The sequence below is a fragment of the Paramormyrops kingsleyae genome, chromosome 8 (assembly GCF_048594095.1).
Source record: "Paramormyrops kingsleyae isolate MSU_618 chromosome 8, PKINGS_0.4, whole genome shotgun sequence".
Lineage (NCBI taxonomy): Eukaryota > Metazoa > Chordata > Actinopteri > Osteoglossiformes > Mormyridae > Paramormyrops > Paramormyrops kingsleyae.
Window position 1 is genome coordinate 1,567,125 of NC_132804.1, and position 17,455 is coordinate 1,584,579.

The 17,455-nt window shown below is 52.4% G+C and overlaps 1 protein-coding gene across 1 annotated transcript in view; it reads left to right on the plus strand.

The window, feature by feature from the left end:
* ptprga (protein tyrosine phosphatase receptor type Ga) overlaps positions 1-17,455 on the plus strand; it is a 198,490-nt gene that overhangs the window by 144,021 nt on the left and 37,014 nt on the right. The window contains exons 9-13 of the mRNA XM_072714954.1: positions 5,415-5,604; positions 10,634-10,818; positions 13,284-13,392; positions 13,792-13,841; positions 15,400-16,114. Coding sequence (XP_072571055.1) covers positions 5,415-5,604; positions 10,634-10,818; positions 13,284-13,392; positions 13,792-13,841; positions 15,400-16,114 — 1,249 coding nt within the window. The remainder of the gene's footprint in view (positions 1-5,414; positions 5,605-10,633; positions 10,819-13,283; positions 13,393-13,791; positions 13,842-15,399; positions 16,115-17,455) is intronic.

Genomic DNA, 17,455 nt, shown 5'->3' on the forward strand with positions numbered 1-17,455 from the left:
TCCGGGGGCACATGAGGGTAACAAAGCGGTGAGACGTGTTTTACTGAGGGGTTGGCAGGTTTATCAGCCCTAAGTGAGTTTAGCTAATGAGCGGGAGGCCGGATCGGGTGGCCCCGGGTTTGCCGGGGAGCCTGGGAATGACCAGAATGGCAGCGTGGCTGAGTAAGCAGCCCCGCGCTCGGCGGAGACGGCGTCACGGTAAAGCAGGGAAAGGACTCGTCGGTGGATTGCGTGCCTCAGATTGAGTCACAGGGAACTTATTACTTATCTGAGACTCTTTTTGTCATTGTTTGCAGAAGTGCAAGTTCTTTGGCATTCCTGCACTATGCCCATAATCAAGGGTTAAAAACGAGAAACAGGACTATTACATATAGAAAGATGCTTTCAGGTTTTTAACGTGTAATTAAATAAACTGAAATAGATTGCGAAGTGCTTGAGGGACAGACAGCATCACTGGTTTGGCTCTTGGTCCAGCGTTGGCCTTTGTTTATACTTTTATGCGAAAATTCATATGGAGGGTAATTGTTTCTATATATATATACACACACACACACACACATACACGTCTAGATACACTTGGTTGTTGTATCAGGACATGTGATATTAATAAGATTAATAGAATTAATGCAGCTATCGCATAATGATTTGCTTACTGTTTACTGACCTTAATTTAAAAATTAATTTCATATTTAAATGTGTTGCTACTTCGCTGTGCCGCTGAGAAGGATAATAAATAAACGGAGGAGCAATGGGAAGGTGCGCTCGGCGGCCCCTTAAATGCCGTTATATTTAGCAGCTTGTACTCGTGTTTTTCCTTTGTTCCCCTGAAAGTCGCCTCTATGTCGGTCAGAGCCGAATGCTGGAACAGGCCTTCATTTGGCACGGCGTTCCAGGGCAAGGTTGCCGATGCGGAGGTGAAATCGCGCCAAGCGGGGTGAGGCGTTGCGTTAAGCGCTCCTCCGTCTCCCGCTTAAATGAGAGACGCATTTTGTTTCGGCTGGACTCCCAGAGCGGGGGGTTTCATTTTGGGAGGGACTGGGGTCACAGCAGCCAGGAAATAAACGAAAATCAGGTGGTGAGACGAGTGCCGCACCATACCAGTCCATGCCCCCCCCCGCCCCTTTCTGTCCCCCCCCCGCCCTGCCCTGCCGTGCCCTTTTCTGTCCCCCCCCCTGCCCCTTTCTGTCCCCCCCCCGCCCCTTTCTGTCCCCCCCCGCCCTGCCTCACCCCACCTCACTTTTGCTCCCACCTCCTGCTTATCGGCCCCGGTGAGGGGTGCGCCATTTGTCTGACAGCTTTCCATTTGTAAGTTCTTATTTATGCCATGCCGTGGAATATTTATCGAGGCAATTCGTGTTTAAAGCTGGCTGCTCAAGGGCGGAATAGTCGCTCCCTCCCCTCCCGGGATCCGAGGCCCCCGTCGTCGGCTTGCGAGGCGTGTACCTTAACCGCTCCTGCGGCCAGCATCCATCTCCCGTGTTGCCTTCCCTGTCGCTCGCTGAATTCTGATTGGTGAGACTGGGCTGTATCCCCCTGGCCGTCCTCGTCGTAGCTGCGCACTGGCTGTAAATCGTATGTGTGCCTCAGCTGATTTCTCTTCAAGCTATGGGATTGTTTCATTGTTTCTTTAAGGAACCCTTTCGAGGGTATCGGTTCTGGAGCGGTATGGCTTGTTTTTCTAATGAGGGGGCACGTTTAAGATTAAGAAACCGGATGTTGTAAACTGGGCCCTGAAAACATCAGTATCGAAGAACACGTCATGCTTTAAGCTGTGAAATGAGAGCAATTGGGGTACAGGACAGTACTCTGCTTTCAGGGAGCGATCGGACCTGTTCTGGAATCAGGAATACATGCAGCATTATAGGAAGTGATTTTTTAAATACATTATTATCCTTTAACTAATTAAAATCCTGGATCAATACAGCAGACCTCCTGTTTTAAAAAATTTAACTATTATTAATTTTAAATTAATTTTAAATTTTAAATTAGAGTCATACCCATAGCTGGAGAATATGAATGTAAAGCCCCCATAAAGTGAAATTGCCCTTAGCTGGGGACACATAAGGGGCGGGGGGGTACCTGTAATTTGCTTGTAAATTAGCTGTTGTCATCGGGTGACTGTGGGTGTTATGAATCTCCTTGGAATGCAGTGAAGGGGATAAAATATGCGCGTGTCATGGGCGCAATGTGCTGGGAGCTGGACGTCTGATTTTGCGGACACCTCTCGGGGGGGACAGGGATCACCCCCATGCCTCATCCCGCAAGCTCCAAGTGCTGTCCAAGGTCACCAGTGACAGAATGGGTGTGAGCGTGCTCTCTGCTCCGCGGCCGGACGAAGAATGGGTGTGAGCGTGCTCTCTGCTCCGCCGCCGGGCGAAGAATGGGTGTGAGCGTGCTCTCTGCTCCGCGGCCGGACAAAGAATGGGTGTGAGCGTGCTCTCTGCTCCGCGGCCGGGCGAAGAATGGGTGTGAGCGTGCTCTCTGCTCTGCGGCCGGACAAAGAATGGGTGTGAGCGTGCTCTCTGCTCCGCGGCCGGGCGAAGAATGGGTGTGAGCGTGCTCTCTGCTCCGCCGCCGGGCGAAGAATGGGTGTGAGCGTGCTCTCTGCTCCGCCGCCGGGCGAAGAATGGGTGTGAGCGTGCTCTCTGCTCCGCCGCCGGGCGAAGAATGGGTGTGAGCGTGCTCTCTGCTCCGCCGCCGGGCGAAGAATGGGTGTGAGCGTGCTCTCTGCTCCGCCGCCGGGCGAAGAATGGGTGTGAGCGTGCTCTCTGCTCCGCCGCCGGGCGAAGAATGGGTGTGAGCGTGCTCTCTGCTCCGCCGCCGGGTGAAGAATGGGTGTGAGCGTGCTCTCTGCTCCGCGGCCGGACGAAGAATGGGTGTGAGCGTGCTCTCTGCTCCGCCGCCGGGCGAAGAATGGGTGTGAGCGTGCTCTCTGCTCCGCCGCCGGGCGAAGAATGGGTGTGAGCGTGCTCTCTGCTCCGCGGCCGGACGAAGAATGGGTGTGAGCGTGCTCTCTGCTCCGCGGCCGGACGAAGAATGGGTGTGAGCGTGCTCTCTGCTCCGCCGCCGGGCGAAGAATGGGTGTGAGCGTGCTCTCTGCTCCGCGGCCGGACGAAGAATGGGTGTGAGCGTGCTCTCTGCTCCGCGGCCGGACGAAGAATGGGTGTGAGCGTGCTCTCTGCTCCGCGGCCGGACGAAGAATGGGTGTGAGCGTGCTCTCTGCTCCGCGGCCGGACGAAGAATGGGTGTGAGCGTGCTCTCTGCTCCGCGGCCGGACGAAGAATGGGTGTGAGCGTGCTCTCTGCTCCGCCGCCGGGCGAAGAATGGGTGTGAGCGTGCTCTCTGCTCTGCCGCCGGGCGAAGAATGGGTGTGAGCGTGCTCTCTGCTCTGCCGCCGGGCGAAGAATGGGTGTGAGCGTGCTCTCTGCTCTGCGGCCGGGCGAAGAATGGGTGTGAGCGTGCTCTCTGCTCTGCCGCCGGGCGAAGAATGGGTGTGAGCGTGCTCTCTGCTCCGCGGCCGGACGAAGAATGGCGGGAAGACGGCTGAAATAAAGCGGCTCCACACAGGTGGTCACAGAAATAAAAAAGTTGGAAAAACACGCTGTTATCTTTGTTTACTTGTTATGTTGCTACTGTGCTGGTTCCACTCCAGTCTCGAAAGTATTTTTCACATCGTAAAAATCACTACATTTGACAGCATTTCATGTTTAATCTTCCCTTAGGATGGAAATAATTTAAAACCGGCTCTCCTTATTTTTAGGTGAAGCTAAAAACATAGTGTTAGGGAGGTACACATCATTACGGGCGAGATATTCCGAAGAGCGTCCTTTCCCCGCCCCCCCTCCGTATGCCTTACCTTACTGGAGGATATTAGCCCATTAATAAGCCGCTTTGTATATTTAGTGCCGCTTTTGAAGTCTTTTTCTTAGCATCTTGTTCCAGTTTATTGTGCTTTAAGAAGAGCGGCTCCAAGGCAGCTAAAAAGCATGTCTGTGTGGGAGGGGCCCGTCTGCATGGTTCAGCCGGTAGGTCTCGGCCGGGGCCATCGATGGTGACAGGCGTCGCTCACGGGTGACTTTCCGGGCAGAGCGACGTCTCATTGCCCCTCCTTGATAGCTGCCCAAAACCAGGTGCAGCGACCCGGACCGAGCTGTACCCAGCACTGTCAGCCTCCCCCCCCATCGCTGGTTATTAACCAGCCCACATAGAAGACCACATGACAAGAGGATGTGGCTTTCCCACCCCCCGACACTGGCAGTGGACCTCGTCCCAGGATCAGGGACGCACTTAACTTAAAAGAGCCAAATACCCCAGTCTAACTCAACAGCACTTTTTGACCCAATAAGCTCTTTTTTAATTTACTGTGATGGGTAGGACAGAATTGGGTCATTTTTTTTTTCTCAATATGGGAACAAAACAGCTTGATGCACACGATCGAAGCCGTATGGAGGAGTAGTTGCAGTTAACTAGCAGTCGAAGAGCAGCCGGCCCGCTATTAGTGTTTTAGCTTAGCACTCGGGTGAATGTAACAGGACAGAGGTTTCCATGAGTCACCATGGACTGCTGGTATGCGAGGCTAATGTTCTGTACACACCAAACACCTTTTTCTGCTCTGAATGTGTCACCGCTGTTCCCCAGTGGACACTTGCTGTCCCCTGTGAGATTCAGCCGCCTGAAGCTCCCTCTCACCTTTCCGTCCCTCCCCAGGCACTTAAGGGCCGCGTTAGCCCAATGCCCGGGGGCCGGTGGACTCATTACCCACTCCTCATCAGGCCAGCCAGACCATAATAAACACAGGGGGGGCACACTGCTGTCTGGAGGGATACGCAGAGAGGTGGCAGATCCTTCTCCCAGAGTATCGCGCACGTGGGGGGCTGGATCTCCCATGCTCCTGCTTCACACGTGACATGTGGGGTCTTATCAGAGGAACGTTCTGTCTCTGGCCCAATAGAATTTTAATTTGGGGAGGGGTGGGGGGTTCGAATCTCACGATGCCATTGATATGACTCTTCAGTTTAATATCTTTCTGTTTCTTTGCTTTTTTTAATCACTCCCTCACTTTAAGTGCTGCTGGGATTGTTTTCAAAGTGTGTTCTTTGCAGTTATTGTTCCCCGTTTGTGTCCGTCCTGAATGTGGGGGCTTTTCGCGTTTTTCGAGTGTGGGATTTGTCCTCTTTGGCTCCTGTTTGCCAAGTCGGTTTTGTCCGCATTCGGAGGTGGAGCAGGGAAACGAGAAGTTGGCCGATACCATCGCAAAGGCCAGATGCTTGAATATCAGGCATATCTGCCATTACTCTGGGCTGTACAGCAGTTTCCTGCATGGACCTGCCTACAATCTGCCCTCCGCTGTGACACGGTGAAAAATAGCTGCACGCTGGAAGCCAGACTTCCTGTCCATCTCTCCCCCACCCCAGCTGGAGGCCTTTTACTCCATATTCACCACCGAGCAGCAGGACCACGTCAAGTCCGTGGAGTACCTGAGGAACAACTTCCGCCCCCAGCAGAGCCTCGACAGCAGGGAGGTGTACAAGTCTGCGGTCACGGACGCCTGGGCCGACCTGTCGGACAGCATGGGGTACCCCTACGGCACGGAGTCATCCAAAGGTACGAGTCTCGCTTTGGCCTGTTAGCCGCTTGCTAACCGGCTGATGTGCACAGCTGCCGCATCGCTACACTGTGATTATCAGGCTTTCTCATCCAGACTTTCAACCACAGGGCCTAAAATAGCGCATAATATTATAAGTGTGGTCACAGAAATAAATAGACTGGCCACAGTCCAAAGAAAGCTTAGAGGAGGAGTATCTGCCTGACCTCTCTCAATGGTGTCACGCAAGATCAGTCACTGCTTTTTCAAGGACCTCTTTGGAAACGCACAACACAAATAAATGTTGCAAAGGGATCACTTGAGTCCACCCTCACAGTCAGAAGTGTTCAGTCCTCCATGGGGCTGACTTGGTGAGGCGGGAGTGTTACCAGTCTCACAAATGCCGACAGTTCACCAGCGAGGATTGGGCCGACCCAGCAACCGTGCGTGTGGCTGCGTGCGAGTACAAGGGCAGTGGGGGGGAAAGAACTTTCATATCAGTCTTTTCGTACTTAAGTAAAAGTATAAACACCACACCAAAATGTTTTTCAAGTAAAAGTCATCCAGTAAAATACTTCTCAAGTAAAAGTAAAAAATATCTGGTATTAAAAGTACTTGCTATGCATTCAGATCTTTTGATCTTACAAAAAGCAGTCTATCCTTTTAAATTTACACAAGACACTGATTTGCATATAGCATTGTAAGTTACAGGGCATCACAATAAGGGAAAAGTGTTTTGTTTTTTTTTAATTCAGAAGAAGGAATGAAACTTGCCGAGTTTGCTGGCATGGATTAGCAGAATGTCTTTTTTTATTTTGTGGAAAATGAAAGGTTGATCTACAGGCCAGATTTAATAAAGAATGATAAACATGTCGCAGCCCAGTACTGTTCACCCCTTGAATGTGGTGAATGAGGCGACTAAATCCCTCATCCTTTCCCACAGAAAATGGTGGATCAGCCAATGCATTCATCTCCATTATTTCAGTAGTATAGGTTTAAAAATCAGTAGGTTAACCAATAATTTGTACACCTCTGCATACTATTTGTTCCATCTTTTTGTAATGCAAAAGAATAAGAAAATATATTGTTCAAGAATTACGAAAAAAATTGCGAGTGAAAAATGTCATGATTCTTGTTTTACCCGGAGTTGTCTGGATGTAACACTGTAGCATGTATTGTTTTAGTTGGGTCTGGATGTAACAGCATGTATTGTTTTAGTTGGGTCTGGATGTAACAGCATGTATTGTTTTAGTTGGGTCTGGATGTAACAGCATGTATTGGTTTAGTTGGGTCTGGATGTAACAGCATGTATTGGTTTAGTTGGGTCTGGATATAACAGCATGTATTGTTTTAGTTGGGTCTGGATGTAACAGCATGTATTGGTTTAGTTGGGTCTGGATGTAACAGCATGTATTGGTTTAGTTGGGTCTGGATGTAACAGCATGTATTGTTTTAGTTGGGTCTGGATGTAACAGCATGTATTGGTTTAGTTGGGTCTGAATGTAACAGCATGTATTGGTTTAGTTGGGTCTGGATGTAACAGCATGTATTGTTTTAGTTGGGTCTGGATGTAACAGCATGTATTGGTTTAGTTGGGTCTGGATGTAACAGCATGTATTGGTTTAGTTGGGTCTGGATGTAACAGCATGTATTGGTTTAGTTGGGTCTGGATGTAACAGCATGTATTGGTTTAGTTGGGTCTGGATGTAACAGCATGTATTGGTTTAGTTGGGTCTGGATGTAACAGCATGTATTGGTTTAGTTGGGTGGGTAACGATGGTCGTGCAGAATGTACTGGAGTAAAAAGTTATTTGGCTCAGAAAGGTAACGAAGCAGAATTAAAAGTTGCTGAAAAACAAACAACTGAAAATACTCAAGTAAAGTACAAATCCAGGAAAACCCCCTTAAGTACAGTAACAGTATTTGTACTTAGTTTAGTATTTGCACCGCTGTGGCGAAAGTACTGCGAGATGCTGAAGCACAAAAGAGCGTGTGGGCTACCACTGGAGAACGGAGCGCGATGGGGAGTCACTGGAAAGTGGGCGGGGGGGATTTAAGATGCCTTGACACCAGGGGCAGTTCTAGGACTTTTAAGGCAGGGGGCATAAGAGCAGCCATAATTCATATAGGCCGGCCACCTTTTTCATTAGCTAATGATAAGCCTTGATCAGGGAGTGGCAACGACAGGGCACTCCGGGGTCCAATCAGCTTTCAGCTGGGCCAGAGCCCTTGTGGCCCCCGCCCCTGAATATGCCCTTGCTTGACGCACCAATCGGATGCCAAAGCAGAGAGTCTTCTCCGTCTGCTGAATAGCTTAAATTACAAATACCCATTTCCTGTTTATAGTGTGTCGTTTGCTAAAGTAGTTTAAATAAAGTACCTCGTTTATGGGTATAGCAGTTTACCCCGGGCCAGTATCTCCAAAGGAAGATTTCGAAGTTCAATCCCTTAATCACCAGTGGCCGTCCATCATGGCTGGTGCAGCACGGGCTTCTGGTCGTGCCCGTTATCTTACACGTCCCCAGAGAGTGCCCAGACTCCCGTTTCTAAGCGCAGTGTGCCCTTCTGCGATATACCAGACTGACTCTCAGACCTTGAAATGGGACATTTTCACTCTTCCATAAATTGAGCTGCATATTTGCCTTTTTTTGGTAGTGCCCCCTAGTGGAAAACAATGTGGGTGTTTCTTTCCATACTGCTACATGCCCAGTGGGGATTTTGTTACTCTCGGTAGTTAATTCTCTTTAACGTTGAGAAGGTGGTCAGATCATTGTGAATTCCATCGAATAGACCTGGCGCTGAAATCTGCTGCAGGAAGTGTTCCTTTAAATTTTACCCCTGAAATAATTCAGATGGATGTGGAATAATTAAGGCGTCCAAAATAAAAGGCTTCTGAGATTTTCCTTTGGTTCTGCATAATGATAATTTGTTTAATTCTGGCACAGAGAATCAATTGGTAGATACCATGTAGATCCCAAACCGCCATCAAGAGTGATGAAGGAGGGGAAATATAATTGAGAGGAAAGGATACAATCATTAATAGTCATTCCAAAAATAGTATGATGGAAGCTTGGAGCTTACGAGGTTTTTTAGTGGTATTGATGGTGGGATTAGTCTGGAATGACCGTGCAGCTGTGGGGGGGTGGGGCTAGTGAGTGGGCGGAGTTTATACCTGAGGGGCGTGGTTTGGGGTGAGTGACATGGGTACTTTTGCACCCATTACATCACAATGTAGGCACGCTGTGGATACTGTCACCATAATTATTATAATTACTGTTAATCACACGGCTGTTTTATTGTGAGTGACCTGCCAGTTGACCCCCAGTAGTTACAGAGAAGCCGCACACATCACAGGAACGTCTGATCCCAGCCCCCCAACTGTAACTCCATACTAGCTGTATGTAGCCTGCCGCGGTGCCCCCCCGCCCCCCATTTAGTGACACATCTCCAGCAGTGTGCCCCCCCCTTTAGTGATATGTCTGCAGCGGTGTGCCCCCCTTCTCCATTAGTGACACATCTCCATCAGTGTGCCCCGCCTTCTCCATTAGTGACACATCTCCAGCAGAGTGCCCCCCCCTTTAGTGATGCGTCTCCAGCCGTGTGCCCCCTCCCCCCCTTAGTGATGCGTCTCCAGCCGTGTGCCCCCCCCCCCCCCTTTAGTGATGCGTCTCCAGCCGTGTGCCCCCCTCCCTTAGTGATGCGTCTCCAGCCGTATGCCACCCCCTTTAGTGATGTGTCTCCAGCCATGTCCCTCCCCCCCCCCCCTCCCCATTTAGTGAAAAGCCTCCAGCGGTGTTTGGCCCCCAAAGCTCTCCATCAGGTGGCCAGAGGAGGCTTAGGGCCCCTGGGACCACTGCTGTTCTCCTCATTAGGCTCCCGCTCTGGAACAGGGCCCAATCACTTACTGCCACGCCCCCCCCTCCCCGTCCCCTGGTCCCCCTGCCCCCGCCCGAATGAGCCCTGCGGGATGCCACCACTGCCGCATGCCTCTCGTTGGCACCCACCTGTCACAGAGGCGGGGCAGAAGGAGGGGGCTCTCATTTAGCGCCCTGTGGGGGGGGGGCCCACCCGCCGTGAGCCGGGTACGGCAAATCCACCATCCCCCCTCACCCCCAGCGCGGCGTACAGCAGGAGCACTTTAGAGATGCACGTCCATGGGGAGGACATCCATCCACAGAGCGGCAGGGGTGGTTGTAGCTGGGCCCCCACACTCATGGGCCGACGCCTCTCCTGCCGTGTGCCAATTGCCACCGAGGTGGGGGCCTGCATCCTCATTATCAGGACATTCATCAGCGGTACCGTTTGCTGGTGGATGTCCTGGTGTCTTACGGTGCCGTCATCTCGACGGCACAGCGGTGCTTAGGAACAGCAGGAACAGTGGGGGTGTTCTTCGTGCGTTACGTTACGTGTTTGCAGAGACATTCCTTAAGTACTGGAAAATAGAGGATTTCTACACGGTTTCATTCTGAATTAAACAGGTTCAGATTTAAGCAATTTATTCCGTTTCCTGACATGCTCAGTGATTAAACACCTTGTGCCTTTGAGATTACTGGGAGCCGGGAGATGACGCCCATGTTCCGAGAGGCGTCATGCAGAGTTGGCGGCCGCCCGGCCTAAGTCTGGGTTTGTGGAGCCATCTAGTGGCCGGAAGGTGAGACAGGCCCGCTGGGTGCTTGAGCTCCTGCTCCTGACTCTGCAGCCAGATGATGGCCCGGAAGGCGTGTGTATATGAACTCATGCATTATTTTATTTCCCTGCTCTCCTGGAGGTCGCCCTGGTGCGACTGCATCGGGCACCTCACAATAAACCGCCTCCCTCCGCAGGGAGCCAGGGCTGTGTCATCGTTCTGGGATCCAGCGGCGGGAAGCAGAACCTGGCACTTATCCTCACCGCTAATCACATTTATTCCACGCCGGCAGTAAAACAAAAGACCACCTGTGCAGTCGCTGTTACCCCCGCTTGTGGTCGGCTTTGGCCAGGGCGTGTCTGATGCACCCCCACAACGCACACGTTTAGCCCCTCTCCTTGTCCTCGTCTTCCTCACCACAGTGTGCAGCAGCCCCCCCATCAACATGAAGGTGCAGCCTCTAAACCGGACAGCCCTGCTGGTCAGCTGGACCAGGCCCGAGACGGTCTACCACCCACCCATCCTGAGCTTCATGGTCTCCTACAGCTGGACCAAGAACGACGAGTCTTACGAGAAAACCTTCATGAAGGACAGCAGCCAGGACCTGGTGAGTCACGCTCGCCCTACCCCCCACCCCCCCCCCCACCCCCCCACTGCCACCTTCCCATCTCGCCTCTTGATGATCGTGCCCAATTTGCTCATCTTGGCATTCACCTGATTCTCGCAGTCTGGCTTAATGATGCTACAAACGTCAGATGTGGAAGTATGTGCTGAAGACTTTTGATCTCATGGAAAGTTCTAGAGAGAGGTATCCTTCATGCTATGCCTCCAAACGCAAATGCTTCATTTCAGACATGGAGGGTAATGACCCATCACTCTCTGATGCTGACCTTAGTGTGATGTAATCATTAGTGAATATCCATCCATCCATCCATCCACCAACGATGGGTTAATGTATAGGCTTAGGCTCTGGCAAACAGCAGGGCCTCGCCCCACCTCGGGAAACATGGAAGGGTCAGTTAAATCAGCAACACCTGAGTGTCCATGCTGATGTCACCCTGGGGCTCCCAGGTAAGTTTATCCACCCCTGCCAGGGCAACCTGGAGCCTCACCAGCAGGGGGCAGAAGTCCAGGCTGCACCCTAGGCGAGATGCCTGTCGCATAGAGAACTGGAAGACCTCAGACAGAGGTCATGTTTTTATCTTTGCCAGTTTACTACAACCTAAGGATCCATTAGCTGAGATGTTCCAGATCTGGAGAGCGTTATTCCCGAGCCGCGACTCTCCTGACGATTGCTATCTTTTTTTTCCGGGTCATCTCCAAGCAAATCGGTAATATGATCACATTTCGGTGCGTGGAAACGTCGACACATCCCTCTTCCGTGTCCTCCCCCACCCCCAACCCCTCCCGCTCCCACCATTCCCGCGACACTTCATTTCCATTTTTATTTTCAATTTCCTCCCCGGACATTGTTATCTGGGTCACATTAGGGAGCGGCAGCTTATGAAAGCAGCGGCGAATCAGTGGGGGGGCTCTGCAGACCGGCCCGTTTTACAGCGCGCCACATGTCATAACTGCACGTTCTGGGGGAGGGATCCTTAACAAAATTAAACTGAGCGGAACGTGGCATAAATCAGGGAGGAGAGACTGGCGATGAACAAACGCCATTACTTAATGTAGGATTTACTCCTTTGGGAAGCTCTCGGACCAATGCCTACTCTTGATGTAAATTATGATAATAGCGATTTGCTCACTCAGTTAATGTTGGATCAACTTCCACATCGCAATTGGGATCAGACCATTCATGGAATGGTTTTGGATGTTTCGGTCATTAGGGTGAGATTGGAAAAGACAGCGCGATGGACAGCTGACTCTGATGTGCTGGAATATAGATGGATGGTTTCTGCAGGAGTGGAGGAAGTCGTCATGGCGACATATTAAATCCGGTTTACTGTGCCGTACACTCGCTGAGTATTTTAAACCCGCTGAGGTTTCAGCAGCACGTCCGTTAGTCCATCCGTATTCCATCCGCTTTTCTAGGACCAGGAAACCTCCTAGATGGGATGCCAGTCTATCGCAGAGCGCATGTAATACAGGCCATTTAGCGATGCCAATTATGCTAACAGCATGGCTTTAGGCTGCAGGAGGAATGCGGAGTAACTGCACACACACAGCGTAGGTGCGAGGTAACACTGTTACCCACTGATACACCCTGCCGCCTACAAACCATATATACGCCTGGCCCAAACTAGCTTTAATGTTAGTAAACCTGCAGCACTGAATTGGACAAAGAGGACAGCGACATCTGTTTATCAGTGAAAAAATACTGTCGGTTTTGTGTTACGGTCTCAGATCTTAAGAGTGTGCCTCTAAAATTGTTTACGCCACGAGGCAGAGTGGGAGGCAGGATGTGTTCAGGGGCAGGATCACACGGGCACTGGCCCCAGCTGAAAGCTGATTGGGCCCTGGAGTTCCCCCGCTCTTGTCAATCAGTAATTCAAAACATATCATTCGGTAATGATAAGGTTGACCAATCCATCCATCCATACATTTTCTGTAACCGCTTGCCCTGTTCAGGGTCACGGGAGTCCAGAGCCTATCCCAGAGGCTACGTGCACAAAGCAGGGAACAACCCATGTTGGGGCGCCAACACTTCACAATAAGGTTGACCCCTCTGTATGAATTATAGCCCCTCATGCCCTTGCTGCTGATGGGAGGGGGCAGTATCTGTAAGCGTAAGACTGCTCTGGCATGTATTTAACTGGCGACATCCTCTGATCATGGTGTGACTGGGCCAAGCTTGGCACGTTACATCTCAGGACCCTGGCATGTGGGGGATGGAATGTGGTGGTGCTGGAGGCGAAGTGAGGGTATGGCATCAGCGCCCCCTTTAGATGCTCTGCAGCAAAGACTGGGGTGGGCAGTATTTTTTTTTTAAAATGACGACAGTAATGTTCCATTGGTCAGCAGTCTCAGTCCTTGCTCATCACGGATGTCTGACTGCGGATGTCTGACTGCGGAAGCCTGACTGCGGATGCCTGACTGCAGATGCGCATGCTGTATCTGTTGCAGAGGGCCGTCATCACCCATGTGTCCCCCGACATCTTGTACCTGTTCCGGGTGCAGGCCGTGTGCCAGAAGGACATGCGCAGTGATTTCAGTCAGACCATGCTCTTCAGGGGTGAGTGTAGCCACAGCGAGGAGCCACTACGCAGAGGGCCTCTTCTCCTTTCTTAGTAATGTGAGCGTGGGGATGAGGCCCATGCAAATACAGCCCTTAACGGTCCCTCCCTTGAGGATGTGGGCATGGCTTCTCAGATCTTGATCACTTTGACATTATGTAAAAGAGAGTTTATAGTGCTGTATATAAACTATTGTTCTCTGTGTCTCTGTGTATAGTATAGTTATATGATGTGCAGGATCTCACACTATAGCCCCCACCCAGAAGGTAGTGCGCTAATGTTTTAACTGGCTAAACTGATGATAGAGTAATACGTATCATAATAATATTGTAATATTTATAAGCTCTGTATCCATTACCATGTCTTAACAAGTACCATATTTCTAATGTTCTTTGTAGCAAACACGACCAGGATTTTTGAGGGAACGAGAATTGTGAAAACAGGAATGGTAAGTTGACCTGAGATCCTGTCGGTGTAGTTTGCACATTTTCCCAGTAGATGGCAGCACTACGGCCTCACCAGATTCACAGCATCTGCTTCAGAGCAAATTAACTTCAAAAGATTATGTAGAACAGAAGAAATATGACTAATTTAAGATTTTATAGGAATAAAAACCCATGTTTGGGATGCACAAAATATCCTCCAGACCGTTTTATTTGGCTAGGATTGCACAGCCAAGCTTTAATACATTTTACTCAACAAAGATTATGTAAATGTCACCATGTCCCATGATAACAGCTGCTGTCCCAGTCCCACAGCCCCCCACTTGTCCTCCTGTCCAATCCCGTCTCTGACGTCACTCTCTCTCATTCGCTCTCCCACAGCCCCCCACTTGTCCTCCTGTCCACTCCCATCTCTGACGTCACTCTCTCCCATTCGCTCTCCCACAGCCCCCCACTTGTCCTCCTGTCCACTCCCGTCTCTGACGTCACTCTCTCCCATTCGCTCTCCCACAGCCCCTCACTTGTCCTCCTGTCCACTCCCGTCTGACGTCACTCTCTCCCATTCGCTCTGCCACAGCCCCCCACTTGTCCTCCTGTCCAATCCCGTCTCTGACGTCACTCTCTCCCATTCGCTCTCCCACAGCCCCCCACTTGTCCTCCTGTCCACTCCCGTCTCTGACGTCACTCTCTCCCATTCGCTCTCCCACAACCCCTAACTTGTCCTCCTGTCCAATCCCGTCTCCGACGTCACTCTCTCCCATTCGCTCTCCCACAGCCCCCCACTTGTCCTCCTGTCCACTCCCGTCTCTGACGTCACTCTCTCTCATTCGCTCTCCCACAGCCCCCCACTTGTCCTCCTGTCCACTCCCATCTCTGACGTCACTCTCTCCCATTCGCTCTCCCACAGCCCCCCACTTGTCCTCCTGTCCACTCCCGTCTCTGACGTCACTCTCTCCCATTCGCTCTCCCACAGCCCCCCACTTGTCCTCCTGTCCACTCCCGTCTCTGACGTCACTCTCTCCCATTCGCTCTCCCACAGCCCCCCACTTGTCCTCCTGTCCACTCCCGTCTCTGACGTCACTCTCTCCCATTCGCTCTCCCACAGCCCCTCACTTGTCCTCCTGTCCACTCCCGTCTGACGTCACTCTCTCCCATTCGCTCTGCCACAGCCCCCCACTTGTCCTCCTGTCCAATCCCGTCTCTGACGTCACTCTCTCCCATTCGCTCTCCCACAGCCCCCCACTTGTCCTCCTGTCCACTCCCGTCTCTGACGTCACTCTCTCCCATTCGCTCTCCCACAGCCCCCCACTTGTCCTCCTGTCCACTCCCGTCTGACGTCACTCTCTCCCATTCGCTCTCCCACAGCCCCCCACTTGTCCTCCTGTCCACTCCCGTCTCTGACGTCACTCTCTCCCATTCGCTCTCCCACAGCCCCCCACTTGTCCTCCTGTCCACTCCCGTCTCTGACGTCACTCTCTCCCATTCGCTCTCCCACAGCCCCCCACTTGTCCTCCTGTCCACTCCCGTCTCTGACGTCACTCTCTCCCATTCGCTCTCCGACAGCCCACTGCCTCCCCAGCATCCTCTGCAGATATGGCTCCCATCAGTTCGGGGTCCTCCACCTGGACCTCCTCCGGCCTCCCATTCTCCTTCGTGTCTATGGCGACAGGCATCGGGCCGTCATCCAGTGGCAGTCAGGCCACGGTGGCGTCGGTGGTGACCAGCACCCTGCTGGCAGGGCTGGGCTTCAGTGGGGGGGTCATCTCCTCCTTCCCCAGCTCTGTGTGGCCCACGCGAGCCCCGCCCCCGGCCCCCGCTCCTACCCGTCAGGTCGCCAAGACCGTCACTCCCGTCGCCGAGTCGGTGGCCACCCAGGCCTCAGACACTGACAGTACTGCCAAGGACCATGAGGGCGGTGCCAGTGAGGGCGACAAAGATGGCAAGAGCGAGGGAGAGGAAGGACAGAGGGAGGGAGAGGAGGATGAGGATGATGAGGGAGAGAAGGAGACTGTGCGGGACAGGAATATAGTGCCCGCAGAGGGCGAGGCAAAGGAGGAGGGCAGTGTAGCCAAAGAGCCCCCATCAGCCGCCCCAGCCTCAACTGCTAAAGAGAAAGGACAGCGCAATGCGAGTGCCACTAGTGACCAGCTTCAGAAGAGCGCAGCTCCCCCTACAGGGCCTTCCTTGAATGACACCTCAGCAATCCAGCCTTCTGACGTCACCACACGTTCCTACAGTGGCCCAGAGAAGAACAATTGGCCTTTCGTCTTTCACACAGGTGAGGCGGGAGAAATGGGGGGTGGGGGCACTATTTGATTATCCTTGGCTTAGGCGGTGCCTCATGTAGTAAGCCACTCAGCAATGAGGCATGTGAAATCAAAGATGGATGCCCCATCATCTTGACCTTGCTGGAGGTGTTTAACACCCCTGCTCGTGCTGTGGGTCCCACATTCTTCCCAAGGCTCCTTGCCGTTGGCACTCGGTCCCTTGCGGATCTGCGATGACGGGATTAGTGCGGCCTCACTGCACCCACAGTGTCAAATCCTGTGATGGCACCATTCCGCTTGGGGGGTCCTCTGCTCCTCTCCAGGAGTCACACGTCTATTTGATGGCCTTTTTTTTATTTATTTGAGTATCTTAATCCAGCAGAAATGGCTTTGGCGTTCAGTGGCCAGCCCAGTATCCGGGAGCGCTGACATCGATCGCCCCTTATCGCTCCACTGGCTGATAATTGCCTGATGCCCACAAGCACACAGGAGCTTCAATAAGTCCTGCCAGTCGGAGGCATGACACAGTCAATGAGCCACGTTATAGCTAATCGGGCCTCTGCACTTGAATCGATATGCGCGTCTGCTCGATGTGTACACAAATGCTGGACGCTTTATTTTGGCCCCACTGTAACGTACGGTGTGTTTTAACTGTAATCTGATGCACGATTCATGTGAGGAGAACATGGGAGATGAGAAAGATTTGTTGCTGCTGTTGTTCTTGTGATTACAGTTGTTGTTGGTGTTTAATCACGCATACCTACATGCCAGGTTCCCCAGTGCTCTGACATGCTGACTCGTGTTTGCTTGCTCACAGTCGAGCCCCAAGGCTGGGGGGGGAGGGGGCGCTTGCACCGGTGCATTTGGCATGGCACCAGCCACACAGGTGCACGAGTGCAAGGGTCGCTCACACACGGGTGAGAGGGTGCCCCCCACATGCGTTGCTCGGCAACGGGGCCACATGGACGGCCACTTTGTGCTCAATCTGGCCAGCCATCTGCGAGGACGTGTGCTGCAGGGGATTCTCTCTCTCACTCTCGCCGCCCCGGGGCTGGATCGCACCCTCCGCCGCCAGCCAGCCAAGCAGCCGGCCCTCCTGCTCACCTCGCCGGGTGAGTAGGCGGCTGCACCGTCTCCCTCTGCCTGCCTCCGCAGCGGGGGCACCAGCAGGTGACAAAGGTGCCGTGCGGAGGGGCACTAGGACCCAGCTACAGCCAGGCCAGCTGTCCCCGGCACAAGCAGCCATTCTCCCAGCCTTGCCCATCTGTGGCCCAGGCCACGGCAGGAACATGCTCTTTTGCCAGTCTGCCACCTCCCGTCTTTGACGGCCATATGTCATTTGGACTAAATGG